Source organism: Furipterus horrens, unplaced genomic scaffold, assembly GCF_987537825.1.
Source record: "Furipterus horrens unplaced genomic scaffold, mFurHor1.1.pri manual_scaffold_6, whole genome shotgun sequence".
Classification (NCBI taxonomy): domain Eukaryota; kingdom Metazoa; phylum Chordata; class Mammalia; order Chiroptera; family Furipteridae; genus Furipterus; species Furipterus horrens.
In genome coordinates, this window is record NW_028327176.1 from 49,033,384 (window position 1) to 49,058,604 (window position 25,221).

Genomic DNA, 25,221 nt, shown 5'->3' on the forward strand with positions numbered 1-25,221 from the left:
CCCCATATTTCTGTGCCCTCCTATCCCAGTGCCTTCGTGGGTGACTGTGCCCACAGTGATCTGGGTGCCTGTGCCCCACTGCATTGCTTTGCATGTGTGTGTGCCAAACGGACCTGTGTGCACTTCCCACTTTCTGCCTGTGAGTGGGAGTGGGGTCTGTTCTCTCTTTAGGTTGAGTATGCAGCGAGGGACCCAGATGGTTTTCTGGGTGTGGGATCCAGGTGCTGGAGCCATGTGTGTGTGACCTTGGGAGGTGTGTGCATGTTTGCAGGAGCTGGAGAATGAGGGGGAGCTTAGCACAGAAAAGGCGGTGTAAGGACTGCCAGGAAGCAGAGGCCTGGATGCATTGACTCCTGTGGGTCTTCGCCAGGCTGCAGTGACTACTCTGGGAGGTACACATGGTGAGACCACAGCCTCAGGTGAGCAAAGCTAAAGCCTCTGTCTTCTTGGGGGGTTCAGAGGGATTTAGAGAATCGGAGGGTCTTCCTTTATTCCCCATCCAAAGGGACACCTCCAGCTGCCTCCCCATCCTTGGAATACCTCTTCCATTTGCTAGCAGATGAATAAAACTGAGCTTACAGCTTCATTTCTTTGGCCTATGAAGAAGCCATGTATTAATATCCAAACCTTCCTCCCCCATTTCTGTAATTTCTACCTTCTCTGCTCATTTCCTGCCTGTGGATTTTATATGAAAAAGAAGAAGGAAGAGTTCTTGGGCCCAGAAGGCCAAGCTGGAAGGAGAGGAGATGCCAGCAGCACAGTGGGGAGTTCGGGGCAGGGGGGATGACCATCAAAAACCAAGATCTGCTAACTCCTCAATTTTGCCTGATCTTCATTTCACAGAGAAAAGAGACAGAGAGGGGGAGTTTAATGATATCCACATACTTATTTCTAGCTTTAGGGATACCTACCTTGTTTTTTGTTTTTGGAATATTTGTAGCGGGAAGAGGGGGGTCATGGTCATTGAAAGATCATTGTCATTCTGCCTTTGAACTTCCTGGACTTTCATACCTCTCTGGCAGCATACCACACCCTTTACCTATTCATTCAACAAATATTTACTGAGTGCTACTATGGGCCAACCTGTGACTATAATAGTATTGGTGTGACATCCTACTCCCAACCAGAAGGAACATAGTATTGGGACACTAAGAACATGGGTTTCAAAGTCAGCCAGGCAGTATTGGGTTCAGATCCTGCCTTGTCACCGTTTTTGTTTTTCACTGGTATGTCACAAACCTTCCCAAAGTATGTACAGGGCTTAAAACAACAGTAATTTATTATTTTTCATGTGGATTCGCTGTGACTGTGGGCTCACTTGATACCTTCTCATCTACATTCAGGTAAGAGACTGGCTGCAAAGGAATATCAAGATGGCCTTCTTCCATTAGGGTCTCTCTACACATGGCATCTAATCATTCAGTGATCTAGCCCAAGTCCTTTTCTTTTTTTTAAATTTTATTTATTCTTAGGAAGGGAGAGAGAGAGGGAGAGAAACATCAATGTGTGGTTGCATCTCGTGCACCCCTGCGACCTAGGCATGTGCTCTGACTGGGAATCAAACCAGCAACCCTTTGGTTCGCAGTCTGGCACTCAATGCAGTGAGCCACACCAGCCAGTAAGCCCAAATTCCTTACATGGCAGCTGGATCCCAATAGGAAATATTCTTAAGAGGATAAACGCTAAGGTACAACTGCATATTTAATCTCTGCCTGCTTCAGGCTTGTTAATGTATTATTGGCCAAAGTAGGTCATGTGGCCAAGTTCTGAGTCAACATGGGATGGGACCATATAAGGGCAAGAATACTAGGGGGCATGACTCATTGGGGGCCAGCAAAGCAACAGTTTGTTACAGTCACTTATTGGCCTTGGGCAAGTGATTTGGCCACTCTGAACCTAGATTTTCTCAACCTAAAGCAGAGATGTTACCACCTACTTGGCAGCATTGTCTTGAGGACTAGATGAGAAGTGTGGTGTCTGACCAGAATAATTAGAGGTAAATGTTCACTGTTTTTTTCTGTTTGTTTGTTTTTTGTTTTTAATCTTACCCAAGGATATGTTTATTAGTTTTAGAGAGAGAAAAAGGCAGGGGGAAAGAGAGACAGAGAGAGAGAGAGAAACAAACACTGATGTGAGAGAGAAACATTGACTGATTGCCAGGTATCTGCCCTGACCAGGATCCAACCCACAACCTAGATACCAGTATGTGCCCTGATCGAGGGATCGAACCCACAGTCCTTTGGTGCATGAGATGATGCTCCAATCAACTGAGCCACCCGGCCAGGGCAGTGTTCACTGTTTTGATGACTGGAGTGCAAGCACTGTGAAGTCATGACTGACTTATTCATCTTTGTGTCCCCAGTGCCTGGCATAGGCCTTGTGTTTGACAACCTTTTGTTAGGTGGATAAAATATAATGAAGCAGACAAGTCCTAAGCTTTGGAGCTCTGCTAGAGCAATAATGTCGTGAAGACACAGCAAGTCCATACCTCCCAGTGAGCGAAGAGCAGAGCCAGGGAAGCACTTGTTACTTGAGGTAATTCTTGGATTGATTTAACTGTAACCAAATTCATCCAGTTCCATGATAATAAATAATAGAAATCACTTTGGTTACATAAATCAATCAATTCATCCATTTTTCAGTGTGATTCCTCTAAGAATATACTAGTTTCTACTGTGTGTGAGGCAGGTGTGAATCGGTAGCATTGTCCCTTCCCTCCAGTGTGTGTGTAGGGCAGGATCTGATGTGCAAACAAGTTCATGACCATCCAGCATGTGATACCTGTTACAATATGTGAAGAGTTGTGGTAAGAAGTGATTCAAGCTGTGTTGTGATTTGAGCTGGAGGAGGGGGTCAAAGAAGGTTTCATGAAAAGAGTAACATTTGAGTCGGGCCTGCACAATTCATCAGTTGAAAAAGGGAGTCCCAGGAAGAGGGACTAGCATGAGCTAAGTAAGACTTGAGGATGTAACAGCATAAGGCACTTCTCAGTGAAGCTAAGACTCATCAGGTTCAGTAAGGATGCGTGTGGGAATCAGAGGCAAAAGCCAAGGCTGGCAAGACTGAGTGGTGGTCAGGTTCCAGCCAGCCTTGAGGGAAGGCAAAGCAGAGTGGGCTTTACCTTTCAGAAGACGGCCTGCCTTCAGAGATTTTTTTTCCCCCAAAGAAAAGTGACATGACTGGATCTCTATTTGCAGAAACCACGAGACTTCAGAGCTGAAGGAGTTAGAGACTTCAGTTAGAAACAGCATCAATGGTCCAGATAGGATAGTAGGTCTGGAGCAGTGACCATAGAAAAAGCAAGACATAGAGTCAAATATTTATAAGATAGTATTTATTTATTTTTATTTTTTTAAAGACTTTATTTATTTATTTTTAGAGAGAAGGGAAGGAAGGGAGAAAGAGTGGGAGAGAAACATCAATGTGAGAGAGGAACATCTATCTGTTGCCCCTCGTAGGCGCCCTTACGGGGGTACCTAACCGGCAACCCAGGCATGTGCCCTGACCAGAAATCAAACTGGCGACCTTTCACTTTGCAGAATGATACCCAAACAACTGAGCCACACCAGTCATGACTTTATAAGATAGCATTGACAAAAATCAGCAATTGAGATCTGAGGGGAACTTTAAGAATTAAGAGATGCCTTGGGAGTTGCATTCAGAGTGCTGAGTAGACAATAAATATGTTGGTTAAGATGGGAAACATGAGAAAGAAGTAGGTTTGATGTGAGTATTGTGGTATTTATTGTGAATTCACTATTAGCATATTATGTTTTGAGCCACCTAACACTGAAATAGCCTTTTTATCCCCTCCCTCTCTACTTGCTGCTTCTAAGCACTGAAAAAAAAAAAAAAAATTGCTATAAATTTCAGGTCTAAGGCATTGAATTATTGGTGCCTCAGGCTAGCAGAAGTGATGATATAGGTTAGAATTAGGTTATCTCTAAGAGGCCTTTAAATATGTTCAGGTGTCTCTCATTTTAATTACTGCTTCTGGATTCTCCCATGCTGCTTCCTCTCCTTCATAGTTGAGCTTCTTGTGTCCACCCACTGTCGCTACTCACATCTTTCCTCACTCTCTCCTCAACCCCCATTGGCCAGGCTCGTCAAAGCAGCCCTCTGTAAGGTCACCAGTGGACCTTTCCCGCCTCTGCTCTGACTTGTCAACTCCTGTTGTTAACACTGTTTTCACACTATTGCCTACTCCTTCCTTCCTTGACATCCTCTCCTCTCTAAGATTTCCCACCAGATTTGCCATTTCTGCTGCTGCTTTTCAGGAACTTCTGGCTTCTTCTCCCTTCTCTGCCTCTGTAAGGATCTACCTCCCCACTCCTCTCTCTGCACCTTCTCCCTGGTCCTGCTCATCGAACCTTTGTTTTTATGCTCAAGTTGCCGAAACTGTATTTTCCGCTCCATACTGCAAACTACCGAATATCTCTACTTCCAAGACCCGCTGGAACACCACACTCATGAAATCTACAGTCAAGCTCATTATCACTCTCCAAAACCCTCTGAACCACAACCCCATCTATCTAGATGCTCAAAACCTAAGCTTGAGCCTGATATTTCGACTCTTCCCTTTTGTACCAGCCACAGTCATTCTGTCACTAAGCCTTTTTTTTTTTTTTTAAATAAAAATTATTTATTTATTTTTAGAGAGAGGGGAAGGAAGGGAGAAAGACAGGGAGAGAAACATCAAACTGGCGACCCTTCAATTCTCGGGTTGGCACTCAAGCCACTGAGCCACACCTGCCAGGGCTCACTAAGCCTTCTTGACTGTCCTTCCTAAATTGCTTCTATATCCATCCTTCTCCCCACTTGCACACTTGCTATCTTGGCTAAAGATGTCCACTTCTGGTGTTCCAACAGCCTTCTTCCTGACCTTGGCCCTCTGTAGTCCCTTCTCTAAACTGTACCTCTGATTAAGACCTTGTTGTTCCATCATCCCACAAACACTCCCTGAGCACCTCCATGCCAGGCACTGCTGTAGGGCTGCGGAAGTAGCAGTGATTGAGACAACGGTTCTGCTCTCTGGAGCCTGCATTTTCCTTCCCTGAAGGAGGGAGGCACACTCTCACTTCCTTGCCTTTGTACATGCTGTTTCTGTGGCTCAGTCAGGATGCCTTTCTTCCCCTCCCCAAAGTCATACCTGCCCTTCTTCACCCAGCTACTTTCCTCTGCAAGAGTCAGTCTAGATGATAACACCTCTGGGGGTTCCTCTGGCTGAGTTAAGTGCAGCTTCCTGTGCCAGCCATTTATCTCATGGCTGTGTCATTCAATACCTTAGTCTGTCCCAGGAGATCACAAGCTGCTTGAAGATAAGGATTGGCTCTTGTCAGTCTGTATCCACCACATACCTAGCACAACACCTGGCATAGTTCATGGCACAAAGCAGGTACTCAGTAAGTATACATTGAATGAAGTCATGTTTGAATAGAGCTTAAAAGAGCATTCTAAGTTTCTAAGTTAGAAGTACAGATTTGCAGGAGTATCAGGACTGTTAATAGCAAATGACAGAAATTCAACTCAGACTATTTTAAGCCAAAAATAATTTTTAAAAAAGGACAGGTGCCAATTTATACAACTGGAAAGAATGGGAAGAAGGGGGATGAGAGGGTCTTGGGCACAACTGTACCCAGGTTCTCAAAAAAGAACTGAGGACACTCTCTCTCCCTCTTAGCTCAGCTGCACTCTGAGTTTTGCCACATTACTCTCCAGCACACATGAGTTTTCTTCCTGTCGGGGGTGAAGGTTTCACAAGGCCATAGACAGCTTTATCATCCTAGCATGGGATCCCAGTGAAGGACTCTGTTGGCTCAGCCTGAGGAATGATTCCTGGGTCAATCATTATGGCCAAAAGGATAGGGGTGTTATGATTGGCCAGACCTGGGTCATGTGCCCACCGTACTAGTATTGCCAGCCCTGTCAGAACCACATAGAGTGGGAGCAGTAGCTCACCAAAAAAAGGACAAGATGTTGCTGAGCAGATAAAAATAAGAATGTTCCCTGCAAGAATTCTCAGTGACCACGTGGTAGTGGAAGCCATGAAAATGCAAGATTATCTGTGTTTCTGGCAGAGTCAACATGTGAGAATGTGACAGGTAGATAGGAGCCAGAGAAGACACACTTCTTGAGATGGGTGGTCTTTATTTATTTACCTTTAGAGAGAGGGGAAGAGAGAGAGAAAAAGAGGAGAGAAACATAAATGTATGGGAGATACCTCAATTGGTTGCCTCCCACATGCCCCCTAACTGGTGACCTAGCTTGCAGCGCAGGCATGTGCCCTGGCTGGGAATTGAACCAGTAATCTTTTGGTTCACAGGCCAGCACTCAATCCACTGAGCCACATCAACCAGGGCAAGATGGTTGGTCTTATTTGAGGAGATGAGGCTCACATACCTGAAAGCCTTAGGGAAGAAAAAAAAGATAAATGCCTCTGATTAGTTCTTCTGCCCAGAGAAAACCTTGAACTGGACTTAAATGAAAGTAGGCTTGAAATAGGCTTCTCAGATGGGGAAGGAGCATAACAGGCCCTGGGGATGCTGAGGAAGCAGAGTTAGGCTGAAAAGGGAGGCGGGTTCTCAGGGCTGCAGGGATGGCTGATTTGGGGAGACCAGAAGACAAAGGAAAATCTGTCTCTGGCTATTCTGTCATGGTGCTCATAGTACAGGATTGTGATGGAGTTTGAATAAGCAACAGTTCTATTTTTCTTTTACTTCCTCCCCCTCCTCTCCCTGCCTCCATCACCTTTTTGCCTGAATTCAGGCAAAGCTTCACAATCATGCTGAGGAGTTGGTACATCTAGGCAAAAATATTCCTGAGAATCACTCATAATCATCCCTCAGCTTCAGCAGATGGAGGGAAACTCTGAGGGAAGGCTGGCCTCGGGTGAAGAGCCACGTGGATCCTAAAAGCCCCTTCCTTCCTCTGCCTTGCCCATGCACACACAGACCTGCACCCCCCCAGACTTTTACGTCCCCTATTCTAGCAGGGTGCTGTGCAGGCAGCACATGGGGAAGGGAAGAAGGCTGGCTGCTTCAGAGGCCCTGAAAGTTGCCTCCACAGGAGGCACCAGCACTTAGCTGGGATGGGCAGGCACACACAGGTGTCCTGACACCATGCTGACCATGTATTACAGAATAACCCTGTTCCTGAGCAGTTATGTGTATGTGACCTGAATTCTGTTTATAACATCCCTGGTCATTTGCCAACTTTTTCAGTTTTATCTGTAGTTATTCAGGTTTTCTATTTCTTCTTGAGTCAATTTTGATAATTTGTATTTTCCTAGAAAAGCATTCAGTTCATCCAGATTTTCAAAAATTTGGGCCCAGGACCCTGGCTGGTTGGCTCAGTGGATTGAGCACCGGCCTATGAACCAAAGGGTTGCCTGTTTGATTCCCAGTCAGGGCGCATGCCTGGGTTGCAGGCCAGGTCCCTGGTTGACAGCCTGTGAGAGGCAACCTATCTCTCACCTAACAATGTTTCTTTCCTTCTCTGTCTCCCTCCCTTCCCCTCTCTCTAAAAATAAATAAATAAAATCTTTTTTAAAAATTTGGGCCAATAGTTGTACCTGGTAGCAGTTCAGTAATTTGAACAAACCTTCCCTGTTAGTTATATCCCTCTTCTCATTATAGTGTTACATATTTGTTTTCTTTTGTTTTTTTCCTCTTTGAATAGATTTATCAGAGGGCTATCATTTTGTTGGTCTTTTCAGAGAAACGTCTTTTGTATTTACAGTTCAAGGCTACTTTTGGAATTTTAATGTAACTAAAGGAAGGTGGTATTAGAACAATTACTAAATATTAGTTATTTTTTAAAACTTTAAGTCCTGTGTTATATAGGGTAAGGCATTTTGGGATGAAGTAATATGATATCTAGGATTCTCTCAAAATTATCTAGTGGTGGACGGGCAAGTGTAAAGCAGAGGAGCAGTGTACATATGAAACAAACTTGGCCATGAGTTAATAATAGTTGAAGCTGGAAGACAGGTATATAGAAATTCATCATCTTATTCACTCTGTTTTTAAATGTGTGTGAAAATGTCCATAACAAAAAGTTGGGTGTTTTAGATCCATGTCCCACTACACATACCAAAATCTTTTAGAGATTAAAACTCCAGTGTCTAAAAGGAAACCACACAGCCTAAAGTATTTGAATGCTAGCGAGTCATTGTAAATTTATTGTTTTAAGATTATTTGTTTAAAGCCCTTAATTAAGAATTTTTTCCTGTACTTTTACAAAAAGGAATCACAAGTACCTAAAGAAAGCATATGTAACTTTATATATAAACTTTGAGTAGGGAAAAATCTTCTAAGCATGACAACAAATCAGAAATCATAAAGATCTTATTGGAGCAAACTTGAAACGTTGGTATATCCAAAAAACCATAAATAAAAGTAAAAGCCAGTCAACACACTTGAGAAAAATATTGGTAGTATATAAATGACAAAGCATAGATATTATAAAAAGCCTTGACAAATCAATAAGAAAATATGAATGTTAACTATAAAAATGAGCAAAGTAGAGCACAGGCAAATCACCAAATGATGCAGATGACTGATAAATGTGTGAAACAAAAATGTCTGGCCATAGTAATCGAAGAAATGCAAGTAAAACAACCAGGTCATCTTTCATGTTCAAATTGGCAGGAGTACCATGAGGCCAAAGTGTGAAGCTGAGGAGTTTGGCTGCAGTTAATAGATGGTGGGCTGCCAGTGCTAAAGAGCATGAGCAGGAATCATTTGTAGACAGAGGGATCTGGTGCCTAATATAGGATGGAACAGAGCTGTGAGACTGAAGGCTGGGGCCAGCAGGCCAAGTGCGAGGAGGCAGTGGCCCAGAGAAGCATGAAGCATGAAAACAATTGGGTAGAAAAATCAGCAGCTCTTGATGGTTGCCAGAGAGAGCAAAATCATGATGGCCAGTGGGTATGGTGTGACTGAGAGGACAGTGACACCACTGAAGGAAATACCAATGTTGAGTGGCAGAGAGGAAGTCCAAGGTTTTGGGGGGGTTTTTTTGTTTGTTTGTTTGTTTTGATACTGTGGGTCATTGTGTTAGTCTAGAGTCTCTTTATTAGTGACTGGCAACCAACTCAAATGATTTAAGCTACAAAAAGAATTTACCATCTCTCACAATTCACAAGTCTAGGGTTAAAGTATCAGGCACATCTAGATCTGGCTGCTCAAAGGACATCATCAGAAGTCTTTTTTTCCCCTCCTTGTCCAAAGAGAGGACAGAAATGGCCACAAGCAGATCCAGGCTCACGTTCTACCAGCTGAGCAAAGGCCCTTGAGTGGCTAAATTGACCCATTACTAAATGATTGCTGTGACAGATAAACAAGCTGAGGTCACATGTGCTCCCCTGGAGCTAGAAGGTGGGATCAGCCTTACCTAAAGAACTATTCAAAGTTGGGGGAATGATTCTGTAAGGGAAAATTGGGGGTCTATCCACAAAGAGAAACTGGAGCTGAGCAGCGAAAATAATACATGTCCCCTATATTCCACCTTTTGGCTGTCCAAGATCTACACAGACTGCCCCCCCATAAATTTTTGTTTTAATTTATGTATCATAATGCAACTACCCCTTACAAAACTTAAAACACACTGTCCTATCTCTGAAAGGAGACATTCCAAGTTCTCACGTAGTTACCACATCCAGCCCTATTTCAAGACCTTGCTGGCACGCTGTCTGGCAGGGTACTGAGTTAGCCCCTCATGGTCTCTCAAATATATGGCCAGACTACAGTGATGGAGGAAAAAGCAGGTAGCTGGAAGAACAAACACCCTCTCAGATGAAGAGGGGAAATGAGGGAAAGCACTCAGTGCTCACAAGTCTATAGCATGCTATGCATGCTCTGCCAGTTGGCAAGGACGAGGTTCCCTGGCCTGCTATTGGTTGCTCTGGTTCTGCTGTTTCAGACAGCCATCCTTGTCCTTTGTGCTCTGTGGCACTGAGGCACCCTGAGGAGTCCTCTCCCGTTGGTGCTGCTTTGGTGGTGGGCAACTGTAAGCTAATATTCCCTGGCCTTTGTTTTTCAAATTTGTGGGTTGTTTTTTTTTGTTGTTGTTTTTTTCCTGGCAATACAATTCCCTTAATCATTAGGAAGCTTTCAGTCAATTTGCATTCAGTCATCCCCAGAGCAATTAACCAAACTAGAGACCTCACTGGAAGTTATAATTCTTGAATGGAGTCCCTGGTGGTGATGTTGGGGAAGGAGGAGGGGTTGTCTCTTAGCAACAGGCCTTGGTGCTCTGCACATCCCAGGAGCCCATGGTTCTGTGGCCTCTAGCTAGGCCTCTGCCACAGGGCAATTCAAATTCCTACTCCAGGGTGGGAGGCACAGTTCACTTGCCCCTTCCCACTCAAGCTTCATTCCAGAGGGAGGCTGCTTATAATGAAAGCAACCGGCTGGGAGGGCACGGCAGGAGGGGTTCCAGAGGGTCTGGGGAGTTAAGAGCTCATCAGGCCTCAAGTTCCTCTCCCTCTGTGTTCCCAGCCTCCCTGTCTTTGCTTGAGCTGACTTTAACTAGAAGCAGAGAACTGGCTCTTAATTATCTGACTCAGTCATATTGGATTACTGGCCTCAGGCAGAAAGAGCCTCTTTGGACACAGCACCATTTCTCCCTCTCTGCTTTCAGATGGACCCCTTGCAGCCAGAGTGTGTCTCTTGCTTATTGGACCTTCCTAAGGTCACACCCCAACATTGTGACATTTTTGTTAAGTCTCCTAAAGTTCCAGCCTTGGTGGGAACATCGTCTGAGCACCAGCAGCAGTGGGAGAGCTTAGTCAGATGCTCTGCTGCTGTGCAACAGGGTTCACCAAGAGTAGGTGGAGTGGTACTAGCTTACTCCTCCCTTTAGTTCAGCTAATTCCTTCTTAGGCTCTATTACTTTTAAAAATTCCATTCCTGATCTTAATTTCTGGGTTAGGACATTTTCCTGGTGTAAGTAACACAGACCCACATACAACTGGCTAATGCAACAAAGGAAATTGATTGGCTCACAGAAATTAACAGACCAGGATCTCCAATAGTACTGGTCTGTGAGGACTCTCTCTTTCTTCATCTCAGTTCTGCTTCTTTGTGTTGGCTTCATTCCCAGATAGTTCCTCCCAAAGATGGCCCTCGAAGCTCTGGCCTTCCCCATCAGCTTAGAGACCTAAGCCCAAAGAAGATGCTTTCCCCAAGTAGTTCCAGAGAAGTCCTGGAGAAATAACTCAGTAACTCACTGAGAAAAGACTCATTGGTTCAACCTGGATGATATGTGCTCATCCTAAGCCTTGGATCAACCAGGCCTTTATCACATTCTTACCCCTGAAGCCAGGGGTGGACCATCAACCCCCATCTAGACCACGTGGACTGAAAAAATGGGAAAGGAAGAATAGTTCCCCAAGGTCGAGGCAGGGTGCTGTTCTCAGGAGGAGGACTGGGTGCTGGGCTGACAGGGAACATACTTCACACACCCATATTTCCATGTGGAAATGTCAAAGTGAATAAACTCAAGAGGAGGTCAGGATGGAGAGGCAGAGCTGAGACTTAATGGGTTTAAGGTGTGGATTAACTGGTGGAAGTGAATCAGACTGCGTGGGGAGAAGACAGAAGCAGAAGGCTGTGAAGGCCTCCCATCAGGAGATGGGGTGATTAGGGAGGCAGCAAGGAGAGGAGGTCAGAGAATACAAAGTGGGCACCAAAATAGCAGCCTATGAAGACTGAGGGGTCAGAAGTATCAGCCAAGGGACCAAGTGTGTGAAGACTCCTAATGACAACTGAATTGTCTGACTGGCAGGTGGTCTGTGATCTGGCGGAGCACACTGACAGCAGAAGGTGGCTGAAACCTGACTGCAGGCATAGGAAGAGGAAAGCAGTGAGGAATGGGGTAGAGATCCCACAAGGCAGGGGAGGGGTGACCAGAAGCCAGAGATGATGGAGGATGCACAGTGGGAATTGAGGCTGATCAGGGGTGGGATACCAGGAAGGGTGGTGGCTTGTGCCAGAAGGGGCCTGCCTTGGAGCAAAGGGCAGGGCAGAGCCACATATTGGAGACCAACCTAGCAAAGAAATCTGAGAAAAGCACCTAGGCACCTGGAGTGGCAGGGAAGGGAGGATGTGGCACAGAAGCAGGGGAAGGAATAAATAGTAACACATACAAAGGTATTATCAGGTGAAGTGACATCTTGGTAACTGAAACATGGTACCAGTAGTCCAGCCTGTTTTATGGGTGTGGTTTGCATGACATGGAAATAAGCATCTTTTTTTAAGGATTTTTTTGAGATGTTACATGCATACAGTCAAGTACATGTAGTGCATTAATCTTATGTGCACAGCTGACTATTTATATATGTATATACCTGTATCACATAAGTTTCCCTACTGCCCCTTCCAGTCCATAGAGCCACCCAGGGGTAATCTCTATTCTGACTTTGTCATCTTCAATTTAGTCTGTTCTTAAACTCCACATATATGGAATCCTAGAGTATGCACTCTGGTCTGACTTCTTTCATGTAGCATAACATTGAATGAATTCATCCATATTGTCACATGTACCAATGGTTCCTTTTTTATTGCTAGATAACATTCCATTATGAATATACCACAGCTTATTCATTCCAGTGGTGATGGACACTTGAGTTATGTCCAGGTTGGAACTGTTACAAATAAAGCAGATGTCTTTTTTTTTTTTTTCTTAAAGAATTCTCACTTTTTCACCCTTATACATGTACAGGCCTTCGCACAGGTTCCAGAGCAGGCAGGCCAACGCCCTCTGGGAGGTCAGACCCTGGGTCTCCCCTCGACCTCTCTCTTCTGGGCACCTGTTTTCCAGGGAAGTCAATTTCCTCAGGTGTGGGGGAGGGTACAGGGTGTGAGGAGGGAGAACAAGGACACCCCCTCCTAAGACTTACTCCCTTTCTTCTAGCCTCCTCACCCCTGGCTGCGGGTGCCCTGAGCCTTCCTGGTCCCTCAGGGGGACTCGCCCGCGGCCCCCCATGAGTGCTCCCGGTTGATCGGCGGGGCGGCCGCGGTGGAGCCCGGACGCCGCGGGGGCGGCGGGGCCATGGCCTCGCTGGACCTGCCATACCGCTGCCCCCGCTGCGGGGAGCACAAGCGCTTCCGGAGCCTGTCGTCGCTGCGCGCGCACCTGGAGTACAGCCACACTTACGAGACTCTCTACATCCTCTCCAAGACCAACAGCATCTGCGACGGTGCCGCTGCTGCGGCCGCGGCAGCCGCGGCTTCCGGCTTCCCGCTGGCCCCCGAGCCCGCGGCCCTACTGGCGGTGCCCGGGGCCCGGCGCGAGGTCTTCGAGAGCACGTCCTTCCAGGGCAAGGAGCAGGCGGCCGGGCCGTCGCCCGGCACGCCCCACCTGCTGCACCACCACCATCACCACGCGCCCCTCGCCCACTTCCCCAGCGACCTGGTGCCCGCCAGCCTGCCCTGCGAGGAGCTCACGGAGCCTGGCCTAGTGCCCGCTGCCGCCGCGCGCTACGCCCTGCGCGAGATTGAGATCCCGCTGGGGGAGCTGTTCGCCCGCAAGTCGGTGGCCTCCTCTGCGTGCTCGACGCCGCCGCCCGGCCCCGGCCCTGGCCCCGGCCCTTGCCCCGGCCCCGCCTCCGCCTCTCCCGCTTCCCCATCGCCTGCCGATGTGGCTTATGAAGAGGGCCTGGCTCGCCTCAAGATCCGCGCGCTAGAGAAGCTGGAGGTGGACCGGCGGCTGGAGAGGCTGAGCGAGGAAGTGGAGCAGAAGATCGCAGGCCAGGTGGGCCGGCTGCAGGCCGAGCTGGAGCGCAAAGCTGCGGAGTTGGAGACTGCGAGGCAGGAGAGCGCCCGGCTGGGGCGAGAGAAGGAGGAGCTGGAAGAGCGTGCTTCTGAGCTCTCGCGCCAGGTGGATGTGAGTGTGGAACTGCTGGCCTCTCTCAAGCAGGACCTAGTGCACAAGGAACAGGAGCTGAGCCGCAAGCAGCAGTGAGTGGCCCACAGGGCCCTGTGGGTGAATATGCCCGCAAATGTCTTGAGTGGGTGACCGTGTGTGTCACTGTGCAACTTCCACCACCTTGAGTGTGGCTTAGAGAGTGTCTGTGTATGTGGTCATGGCTTAAGGGATCTGTGGTCATGAACAGGTAATGGTGGTGCATACTGGGCCAAGAGTGTCATGACAATATGTGCTTAGGACTGTGAGTCCATGGCAGGATGACCCTGTGCCTGTCTGTGAAGACTTTCTCTTCCTTCTCTATTCTCCTAGCCAAGGCTCGCTCCTACATTATGGCACCAGGTCCTCTTCCCTTTTGCCCACTCAATTCTCCCCTCTCTCTCGCCTCTCATCAGGTTTTCCCTATCTGCTGTATCTTTCCTAAAAGTACACAAACATAATCTCCCAACTGCCACAACCCTCCCTCCCCTTGAGCTGCCCCTTTTCTCTCCTTGCAAAACAACTCTATAAAGTATTGTTTATCCTTGTCTCCAGTTTCTTTCCCCATATTCTCTCCTGAACCCATTCTGATCATGTGTCCACCGCCACCACAGCCCTTCATGTCATAAATGACCTTCACATTGCCAGGGCCAAGCCATCATCTTACTTGGGCTCGCAGCAGCATTTGACACAGCTGATCCGGAAACACTTCCTTCACGTGGCTTCCAGGACACTCTCCTGGAATCTCCTAGCTCTTTGTCTGCTCTGTCTCCATCTTTGCTGGCTTCTCCTTCTTTCTCTGGTCTTTAAATGTGGAAGTATGAAATATGTAGATGTTATTTATCTGTCTCCATAGTTATATAAGCTCCATTGGGGGCAGGAATTTTTCTCTGCTTTGTTCACTGCTGTGTTCTCAATACCTAGAACAGTGTCTGGCACCGAGAAGGTGCTTAGTCAATGTTAAGTGGATGCATGAACAACTGTGAATGTATTTGGGAGTAAATACTCATGACTTTTGAGTGTGCTGAGGGTACATGCAACTCCCAGAGGATGGTAGTGCAACTGACAGTATGCTTCTGCATCTGAGAATGTTTCTGAACATGTGTGTGGTATGTGTATGCATGTGTGGGAGGGTGTTTGAACGTGTTGGTAGGTCTGTGCCTGTCTCAGACTGTGCGCCTGCGAATGAACATGATATGAGTACACAAATTTGAATGTAGGGCTATGTTTTGGACGTGTCGTACTTCGCTGTGTGACTGTGTGTGCCTATGAGTATGTCCACGGGGAACAGGTGTGTCCAATTATGTGGGGGGGTGCTGGGTGGGTGGGGTGTGAGTGTGGGACTCACATTTCTGTGTGTGCCTTCATGTGGGACGGTATGCCTGGGCCTCTTCTGTGTGTACCTATGTGACTGTGAGCAGACACTGCGGGAAGCTGTGCCCATGTCATTCCCCACTGGCCAGGGCCTCTGGAGGGTGGGTGAGCAGCCAGGCCGAGGCACTGGGGTAAGAGACTGCTCCTGGCCCAGGGAGGTGGTGCAGATTGACCAGTTCCTGAAGGAGACGGCAGCACGGGAGGCCAGTGCCAAGCTGCGGCTGCAGCAGTTCATCGAGGAGCTCCTGGAGCGGGCAGACCGCGCCGAACGGCAGCTGCAGGTCATTAGCAGCAGCTGTGGCAGCACACCAAGTGCCAGCCTGGGCCGTGGAGCTGGGGGAAGTGGCGCTGGGCCCGCGCCCCGGGGCCCAGGCCGAATGGTGAGTGCCCACCTGCCTTCCTTCCTCCACCCGCACACCTGGCTTCCACAAACTCCCCTACGTGTGGCCTGACATCTGCCTGCAATGCTCCCTTCTTTGGCTCTTCTCCATGAGCATACACTAGGCCTGAAGTAAGGGGTCCAGGAACAGGAGAGCCCCTCTGAAATGGCAGAAGCACAGGCCCCTGGGGCTGCAGTGAGGTGTGATTCAGAGGCCCATCCCTGCAAACAAGAGCCCAGGAGCTGCCAGCTGGGTCTGGGGTGCTGCTGGGTGGGTGTGAGGAGGGAGCTGGTGAGCCTGCATCTCTGGGCTGTCTGTCTATTTGTCCATCTTTCCCAACTTTTTTTCTTCTTCTCTCTCCTCTTCTCTCCATCTTGCACCCTCTTTCACCTGCTCCTTCTCATCCTCTTGCTTCCTCTGCCCCCCTTTCCTTCCCTTCTGCTCTGGGGGCCCACAGCGAGAGCACCACGTGGGCCTGGCCATGCCTAGCACGTACGCAGTGTCCCGGCATGGCTCCTCTCCCAGCACAGGGTAAGCCTCGGGCCCAGCCCGCCCCGCACAGCCCACCCTCACCCAGGAAAGATTCCCTGGCCCACTGGATGGCTGCTCTGCCTGGAGGCTTGGCTTGTCCACTCCCCATCCTCCTTGGGTTGCCTCTGTCTGTCTGCCTTTCCACACTCAGAGGGGACTCTTGGAAAGCAGGGTGGGTGGGTTGCCCCATGGTTGGTGGTAGGGATGGGATGGGGAGTTTGGGTGGGCCTGATGCCCCTCCCTTCTTACTCCTTGCCCTCTGGTCCACCTCACCAGGGCCTCCAGCCGTGTTCCAGCTGCATCCCAGAGCTCAGGCTGCTATGACAGTGACAGTCTGGAGTTGCCCCGAACAGAAGAGGGGGTCCCTGAGGACAGTGGCCCTGGGGCCTTGGGCACAAGGGCCCAGGCTGCCAATGGTGGCTCAGAGCGGGCTCAGGCCCCTCGAAGCTCAGGCCTGCGGCGCCAGGCCATTCAAAACTGGCAGCGCAGACCCCGCCGACACAGCACAGAGGGGGAGGAGGGTGATGTTTCGGATGTGGGCTCCCGAACCACCGAGTCAGAGGCCGAGGGCCCCTCGGACGTGCCCCGCCCTGGGCCTGCTATGGCTGGGCCGTTGAGCAGCTGCCGGCTCTCAGGTGAGTCCTGGGAGGGTGGGCAGAGAGGCCAGGCTTTCCCAGGTGCGGGCCTTCTCAAAAGACAGAGGACCTACTGGGCTCCCTCACTGCCTTCCCCTTGCCCCAGACTTCCCACAACAAAGACGACAAATTCCCACACAGTTCCCTGCACACCCGCGGCAGGAAGTTGCGTGACAGGGCAGTGCTGGTTTTGCACAAGGATGCCCCATCTAAGGGGGTCCATTTATGTGGTAGGCTCATTGACACAGGAGAGTAACTGAGCGTTGACTCCAGACCGTGAGGCCCCTGGAGCAGTTGGCAAGGGCGCCTCCCTGTGCATATGTGGTTGGGTGGGGTCAGGAAGTGAGAGGGGTCTGGTCAGGGTTTGTGGCTGCACCCCTGTGACTGCTTTGGGCAGCCTCATCTGCCTTCTGTTCACAGAGGCTCCATTTCTATCCATCCATACCATTGCCCTCCAAACCCTTTCCTTCTCTAAATTTGTCTCAGTTGCCTCATCTAGGGATGAGTTTAGCCTATGTGATGATATCTTATCTTAAAAAGTTTACTGAGGAAAAGCTACCTTTTTTTAATTTGCAATCTTAGGGAAGCAGAGGCCCCTTGTCCTCCCTCCCAAGGTGCTGGTCCCCCAGCATGGGTCTCTCATGCCCATTCCTCCTGTAGCTTCTAACCTACCCTAGGTCCCCACCCACATCCCTATGCTGGCCTTTGACCCCCACACTCACCTTTGACCCTTTGGTTTTGTGCAGCCCGCTCTGAGGGAGGCAGTGGGCGGGGTCGGCGAGCAGAGAGGGGCAGCCCCTCACGCTCCAACGAGGTCATCAGCCCGGAGATCCTTAAGATGCGAGCCGCTCTGTTCTGCATCTTCACCTACTTGGATACACGCACACTCCTGCATGCTGCCGAGGTCTGCCGGGACTGGCGCTTTGTGGCCCGCCACCCTGCCGTCTGGACACGGGTGCTGCTCGAGAATGCCCGAGTCTGTTCCAAGGTGCCTGTCTCTGCCCACTGCCCTGCCCTCCTGCTCATCTCTGCTGTGAACTCACCTCCACCCCCCACCTTCTCCAGCGTATGATTCCTCCAGGTCTGGTCTTTGCAAACCTTACAAGGCCACAGCTCTTGCCTGGCTTCCCAAAGTGTTCTCTTGGGGCCACCTGTCCTGGAGCTGGTCCACATCCAGCCAGCCAAGCTCAGACCCCTCATCTCAGGTAACCCCTCTCTCCTTGCAGTTCCTGGCAATGCTGGCTCAGTGGTGCACGCAGGCCCACTCACTGACACTGCAGAACCTGAAACCTCGGCAGCGGAGCAAGAAGGAGAGCAAGGAGGAGTATGCCCGGAACACCCGGTGAGGCCATGGTGGGTGGGTGCTCCTGGGCTGCAGACCCAGAATTACGTGGGGATGCATTCCAGAGCAGGAGGTGGGTACAAGCCACTCCCTGATCTCTTTTCCCCAGTGGCTGCCTGGAAGCAGGGCTGGAGTCCCTGCTGAAGGCTGCAGGGGGCAACCTGCTGATCCTGCGCATCTCCCACTGTCCCAACATCCTCACCGACCGTTCTCTCTGGCTGGCCAGCTGCTACTGCCGTGCCCTGCAGGCTGTCACCTACAGGTGGGTCTGCCACATCAGATGCAACCTCAGAGGGTTGGCTTTGGGCCCAAGGGATCCTGGGGCTCTGCATACCCTTCCCCCAGGGCTCTCAAGCAAAGGAACCCAAGAGCTCTGTGGCCCCAGAGAAGGGAGCAGAGGCCACCAGGGTGGGTGGCCCCAGCTTTGTCTTTTCAACAGGAGCGCCACAGATCCTGTTGGCCATGAGGTCATTTGGGCCCTGGGCGCAGGCTGCAGAGAGATTGTCTCCCTCCAGGTGGCGCCACTTCACCCCTGGTGAGCCCTGGCAGGGGTGTGGAGGGGACAGAGTTGGGTGGGTCCTGGGGCTGAGGACTGAGCAGATCTGGGCCCACCCCATTAGCTGGTTTGGGAGACAGATTCACATTGATCAATCTGTGCATCTAAGCATTGGGTACAAGGCTTACAATCAGACCTGGGGGCATGTCCTGGCTTACTAGCAGTGTGACTTTGGGCAACCCAATCGGGCTTCAGCTTCTCAGCCTGCAAAGTGAATGTGATATTAGGGATCTGTTGACCTTATTAGGACAGTTGCTAGTGCAAATGAGTTGTGTCCATAGTGCCTGCAGGGCCGACAAGCAGTGGTGAGTAAACACTAGGCAGAAGTGGATAGGTCGATTTAGCAGATGAAAGGCAGTTCAGGGTGGTCAGTGTGTAGCGTACAAAACAGCTGGTTGTTGGAGAGTCCAGGGTGCAAGGTCCCTTGTGGCTCTCCTCGGAGCTCCTCAAACAGGCCAGGCTTTTCTGCTCTCTGTGGCTTGCCCTCCAAGCCCTCTTCACGTGGCGGCCCCTCCCAGGTCCTCCAGTGTTTCTTCAGTAACACCTCGGTAAAGTTTGTCACTGGTCTCCTGCCTTCATTCCTACCGCACCGTGTCACGGCCCCTGTTGCAGTCTGTTTTGCAACAGTTTCTCAATATTTCAGTCTCCACAAAACTCATGGTTCTCAGGGCAGAGGCCTGTAACTGTTCGTTTCCACATACGTGGTACCAAGCACACGTCTGTGGCCTGGGTGAGTGTTGAGGGATTTAGTGTTCAGGGAAACAGCAAGTTTGGTGTGAGTGATGGACAGAGCCAGGCAGTGAGTGTGGAAAGGCAGGTTGGGGCAGCATCAGGAAGGCCTCACCTAAGGGGTAAGATTTTGCATTCTGTTTAGAAAGTGTTGGGAAACATTTGGGGGATTTTAGATCTTAATTACATCAAACAGGTAACTTTCTTTGCCCCCCCACCCTTCACCTCATTGTCCATTCCCTCAGGGTAGGGACCATGTCTGTATTGTCACCACTGTGTCCCCAGGGGCTAGCTCAATTGTTCTTGGCTATAGTAGACACTTAGAATGATATGCTAATCGGCTGAGGGAGAGAATATAGGAATGAGTGGCTCACTGTCAGCAGCTTGGAGCATGAATTGGCAGGGAGTCTAGTTATAATCAAAATGAATATTGATGATGGTCTGAGCTGTAGGCGGGAGACTTATTTAGGAATCAGTCTATGGATCTTGGCAGAAGGTGAGGGAGGAGGAGTCAGGGATGACCCCAGGTTCCTAACTTGAGCAACTGAGGTGGATGGTGGGGCCCTTGCCCGAGGGGGACCCAAAGGAGGAGCCGGCTTGGGGTGTCATGCAACCAGATGCTTTTCTGACGACCTTCCCTGCCCCTCATTCTCCAGCCAGCAGCCTACACGCTTCAGTAACCGCTGCCTGCAGATGATCGGTCGCTGTTGGCCCCACCTTAGGGCCCTGGGGGTTGGGGGTGCCGGCTGTGGGGTGCAGGGCCTGGCATCGCTCGGTGAGTCTTTCCTTGGGACTGCAGTGGGGGTTAGTGGGTGCGACACTGAAATCTCGGAGGAGTTCTGGGCTGCAGCCTGGGTGGTGGCAGGAGCATTCGGGCTCTGGGCAGGAGGTGACCTGGGAAGCTCATCAGCAGGACCTGCCCCCCACTTCCTCCCTCTCCCTAGCAAGAAACTGCATGCGGCTACAGGTGCTGGAGCTGGACCACGTGTCGGAGATCACCCAGGAGGTGGCGGCTGAGGTCTGCCGGGAAGGCCTGAAAGGACTGGAGATGCTGGTGCTCACAGCCACCCCTGTCACCCCCAAGGCCCTGCTACATTTCAACAGTGAGTGATGGGGAATGCGGGGTGGGGTACAAGTGTCACCTCTGATCAGGCCTTGTCAGCAAGAAGCATAACCAGCTCCCTGTCACTCCTAGTCAGCAAGCACCACTGCTGGAGCTAGACGCACCTGGTTCTAGTACTGCCTTTGCCACCAGTGCCTTCTGAGGCCAGTGTGGCATTCAAAGCCTCCCAGCATCTGGTCCAAACAGACGTCTGTTGCCCTGTGCTCTGCTCATGTTGGAGACAGGAGCTGCGCAGCGCCATCTTCCCCCACGTGAGCCTCCAGCCAAGGGCAGAGGCAAGGAGAACAGACAGGTGAAGAGCACAGGTTTTGGAGCTTTATTGACCTGGATCTCAATTCTGAGTCTACTGCTTATTAGCTATGTGACTTTGGGCAAATTGCTATACTTAGCTCTGAGTTCTGTACCCTATCTTCTAAGCTGATTTTCTGGAATGAATGGGAGGATTAAATGAGATGGTGTGTTAGCTCCCAATGACAGTTCTCATAGGGAAGACTTCTCTCCCTGGTACAGACCCCAGGTCATGCCTCCTCTGGCCCCACCTCCCCCCAGCCACCCACTCCATCTTGTCATTCCTCCACCTTCACAGAGGACATGGGTGCCAGCTTGGGCTTCTCACACCCATAAAGTGAGACCATCATCCAAGACCATTTGACCATTGGCAGGACCCATGTCCTGAGTGCTGAAGTTTCCTTGACACTATTTCTAGGATCCTCTTCTTCCCTCCCCTTCAGCCTCATGGCCTTGCCTTGGACTGACCACCAGAATTAACTTCTCAGCTCTCAAAATCATGACCATCAGGATCCTTTCAGCCTCCTGACTTTCTTCCTCCTCCTCTCCTGACTTCATGACAGCATCCAGTCCCTGAAGCCCTCTGTTCCCACTTATTTGTTCCCTGTCCCCTTCTTCTGTGCTCCAGCTGAGAACCATCAGCCTCACCTCAGCTGCTCATTTCCAAATGCCCAGGCTGTAGCGCAGTTGTCCCCTCTGCCGGGGAAGTTCTCAGAGCCCCTGCACAGCTGCTGCCCACTCATCCTCCACAGCCTCTGCTCTTCGGCATCACCTTCCCCCTTCCCCCTTCTCCCGTTGTCCGGTTGAGCCCCTGAGCAGCATGGGTCTGCCCTCCGCTTTATGTTCCCAGTGCCTGGCATTTGACTGCCTCTCAGTAGGATTCTGAGTTCATTAATTAGAGGAGAGGAGGCAACCCCATTGCCCAGGCCAAACATAGGCCCACACCTTACCCCACTTTTCCCAGGCATTTGCCGGAACCTGAAGTCCATTGTGGTCCAGATTGGGATTGCTGATTACTTCAAAGAGCCCAGCAGTCCTGAGGCCCAGAAACTGTTTGAAGACATGGTGACAAAACTTCAGGTGAGTCATTGGCTCTGAGGCCACACAAGACCCCATGAGCCTAGGGTGGGGCTGGTGACTTGGGTGTGCAAAAGGGAAGCCTTCCCTGTGACCCTGGGGATTGGCCCTGGGGAGACCTAACCCAGGTTTGGTCTGCAGGCTCTGCGACGGAGGCCCGGCTTTTCTAAGATCCTGCACATCAAGGTGGAAGGTGGCTGCTAACCCGGGTGAGGGGCGGCAGAGCCCCTGCCAGCCCCACACCAGGGCGCTCTCTTTGGACCTCCAGAGGGACCCTGATTTGGACTAGACCTTTGGAGGCCTAGTGTTATCTCTGGCTTCCAGGGAGGGGTTGACAGTTTCCTGTCCTCCTCCTGGGACAGCAGAGCAACAGGCCTGACCCTGGGCACTGCCTCTCCAGGGCAGGGGCTTGGACAGAAGCTGCCCCTGGGCCCTCACCCAGTCCCCAGCTAGAGCAGCCTTCTGGGCACAGCCAGCGAGGAGCTGAGTCACCACCAGCACCTGGTGTCTTCACCCTGAGGATCTGCAATAACCACGCAGTGGCTCCTTGGCTGCTCAGGCTGCTCTAGCAGACCTGCTGTTCTTAAGGCCCAGCCTCCCAGTCAGGGTCCTCTGCTAGGCCCCAGCCAGAGGGGGCTCCTCAAGGCAGCTCAGACTTGGTGGGGAGGGCTCTTCTCCTTGCCCTGCAGGGAGGCACCCCTTCAGACAGCCCATCTGCACTTCGGGTCCACATTCTCTAGGGACAACACAGGCCTAGGGGTCTGGGCAAGTGGGCAGCCAAAAGTGGGGGGCAGGAGTGCACTGAGGTAGTGGGAATGGGCTTGGAAGGGCAAAATATTCACCCTGATCTTCTCCCCAGGACATTGAGACTGTCCCTCCCAAAGGGGGAAATTGCCAGGAAGAGGAAAAAAAGTTGTTGTTGATATAGACAAGATCCCTCCTCCCAACAACCACAAACCCCACGACACACCAGAGCTAAATTCTGAGCTAAAAGGTGCATGTTTCCATAACTGTCAGCAATCCCAAGCCTCTGGAGGGGCCCTGGGAAACCCTGTTACCTGTGAGAAGCAGTTCCTTTCCTCAAGGAATATCCTTCTAATCCAGGTGCTTGGACAGGACTCTGATGGCCTTTGGGTCCCCAAGGCTGTGTGGGAGGGAGTCACTGGGCTGACCTCTGTACTGGGGCTGGAGGAGGTTGGGAGGAGGGTGGTATGGTTTGCTTCCCTGTCTGGCTAGCGTGCTTAAATATGTGGCCCTGGAAGGCAGCTAGGCCTGCGGGGCCAGGAATGAGAAGAACACCCTCACCAGACTTGTCCACCTCCTCGGTCTCAGCTGCTCCCATGAGTTGAGGGCTCTGTTGGGCATTTTCTGCCTGGGTGCGGCTCTGGGGCCCAAGCCAGAGCCATGTGGCTTGGAAACCACAGGATGCAATGTGGGTTTTCACTGACCCTGACACTGTCCCTACAGGACCAGGTCCCAGCACTAAGGCTCTAAAGACTCAGGTCTCCCAGTTCCTCCTCAGAACTCCCACAGTGGCTCAGAGGTTGTGGGTCTTGCCAGCCTTCATTTGGAAAGTTCTTTTAAACATTCACCTAGATTCATCTTAGGGTTTTCTTCTCTCCTGAGCAGAACCAGCTTTCAGCCCTAACCATTAGGCAGCTGGTCCTGGCTGGGGCTGCTTTCCTCTTAGTTTCACAGTTCTTTCCAGGGACCCAACTTTCTGCCACCCATCCCTGAGTTACCCTGCAGTGAGTCCTCCAGAGGCGGGTCCCAGTCAACAACGCACCCAGCTTCCTGGGCTCCACACCCCACTCTCCTGGCTCTTCATTGTTGATGCCTTTTCCTCGCATGGGTTGTTCTGGCCCTGTGCTTTGAAGACCCCAAACATGTTGGCAACTCCCTGTCCTGTCCTGCACGAAGCCTTGGCCTTGTAGCATCGCCACCCCAGAGGTGCTGGCTCTGTTGACTTCCACCTCCCCAGCCCTGTCCCCAGGAATCACAGGAAGAAGCACAACCTTGCTGGCCTAGAAGGAGGTGGAGGTCCACTTAGGACCTGGCTGCCCTGGGGGCATCAGTCCGGCCTTCCAGCTGCACCCGCCGTAGCCCCTGCTATCCATAACCCCAGGATCAGAGGTGCTGCTTCCATCTGCCAGACAAAGCACAAAGACTCTGCTTGGCCAGAGTCTGCCCTATGGAGGGACTTTTTTTGCCCCAGGAAGCCTCTATCCTGGAACACATTCTTGGCAATTTCTCCATGGGTGGGTGCCCACCAGGATGCCCGGCAGCAGCCCTGAGAAAGGGTGCATGGGTGGTGAGCTGAAGTGGGAGGAAGGTGGCGCTGAAAGGCCTGATGCCAGCAGATTCGCTCACTTGTCACTTGGCGACAGCCCTGCACACCACCAGCACTGCGGGCAGCAGAGTGAATAAGACCCCCTCTCCCGCTGGTGGGAAGCTCGCTTTTCGTGAGTGTGGTTGTTTCCAGAAAAACTGCCCTGTGTTTCCCAGCCAAGTGAAGGATGTGCGAGAATACATTGCACATGCCTGGGCCCCTGCCAACAGGAACATGGGTCAATGTCCCGTTGCACACCTGCTCCTGGGGCTCGTAAGACTGTGCGACCCAGCCTTCATGCTGCCCTGAGACCTGGCAGGTCTGTAGGCCCCCCACCCCGCAAACTCCATTTGTTCACTTTGGCAACTGTACAACTAGGGTTGACAATGGGGAACAGGGATGGAGGGTCCAGCCATCCTTCACTAACCTGCATTGCACACGTAACAAAGATGCAAAGAGGTTTGGAGAGCAAACCAAGGCAGGCCCTGCTCCAGGGGCCCAGGCATGTATAGAGGGCACATGGGTGGTGTCCACTTGGTGTCCCTACCACTTCCTGGACATACAGCTCACCCCCAGCACCTGGGTGGTGCAGCATGCTTGGCGTCAGCATTGCATCATGCTTTATTCGGGCTTCCTCAGCGCTGGCAGAGAACAAAGGAGATGCTGTAGGTGTCTGGATCCCAGAGGGAGAGGGAATGTACTGCATAGAACCACGGCTTTTCACTGGTCAGAAGAGATCACCTCCTAAGGACCAAGGCAGCTCTTGTTATCCTAGTTCCATGAGTGGAATTTGAGCCAGCCCCTCAGGAAATGCTTCAAAGGGGAAAAAACAAAACAAAACAAAAACCCTGCCTCCTTCCTAAGGCCTGATGCTCCAAGGTTTGGCTGTCCTTTACCTTTGGGTCCTGCCTGCCCACCTGGTCCTGGTCCTGTCTCTAGTCCTTTGGGCCAC

At 51.0% G+C, this 25,221-nt stretch overlaps 1 protein-coding gene across 1 annotated transcript; it reads left to right on the forward strand.

Moving 5' to 3' along the window:
• The first annotated feature begins 331 nt into the window (after positions 1-331).
• On the forward strand, positions 332-24,233 carry FBXO41 (F-box protein 41). The gene is made up of 13 exons (XM_090281427.1): positions 332-419; positions 12,916-13,961; positions 15,434-15,659; positions 16,117-16,190; positions 16,467-16,825; positions 17,572-17,813; positions 18,052-18,167; positions 18,277-18,429; positions 18,607-18,702; positions 20,109-20,227; positions 20,397-20,555; positions 21,828-21,943; positions 22,082-24,233. Exons 2-13 carry the CDS (start codon positions 13,054-13,056, stop codon positions 22,142-22,144), a joined length of 2,631 nt encoding a protein of 876 aa, XP_090137553.1. The 5' UTR covers positions 332-419; positions 12,916-13,053; the 3' UTR covers positions 22,145-24,233.
• The last annotated feature ends 988 nt before the right edge of the window (positions 24,234-25,221 follow it).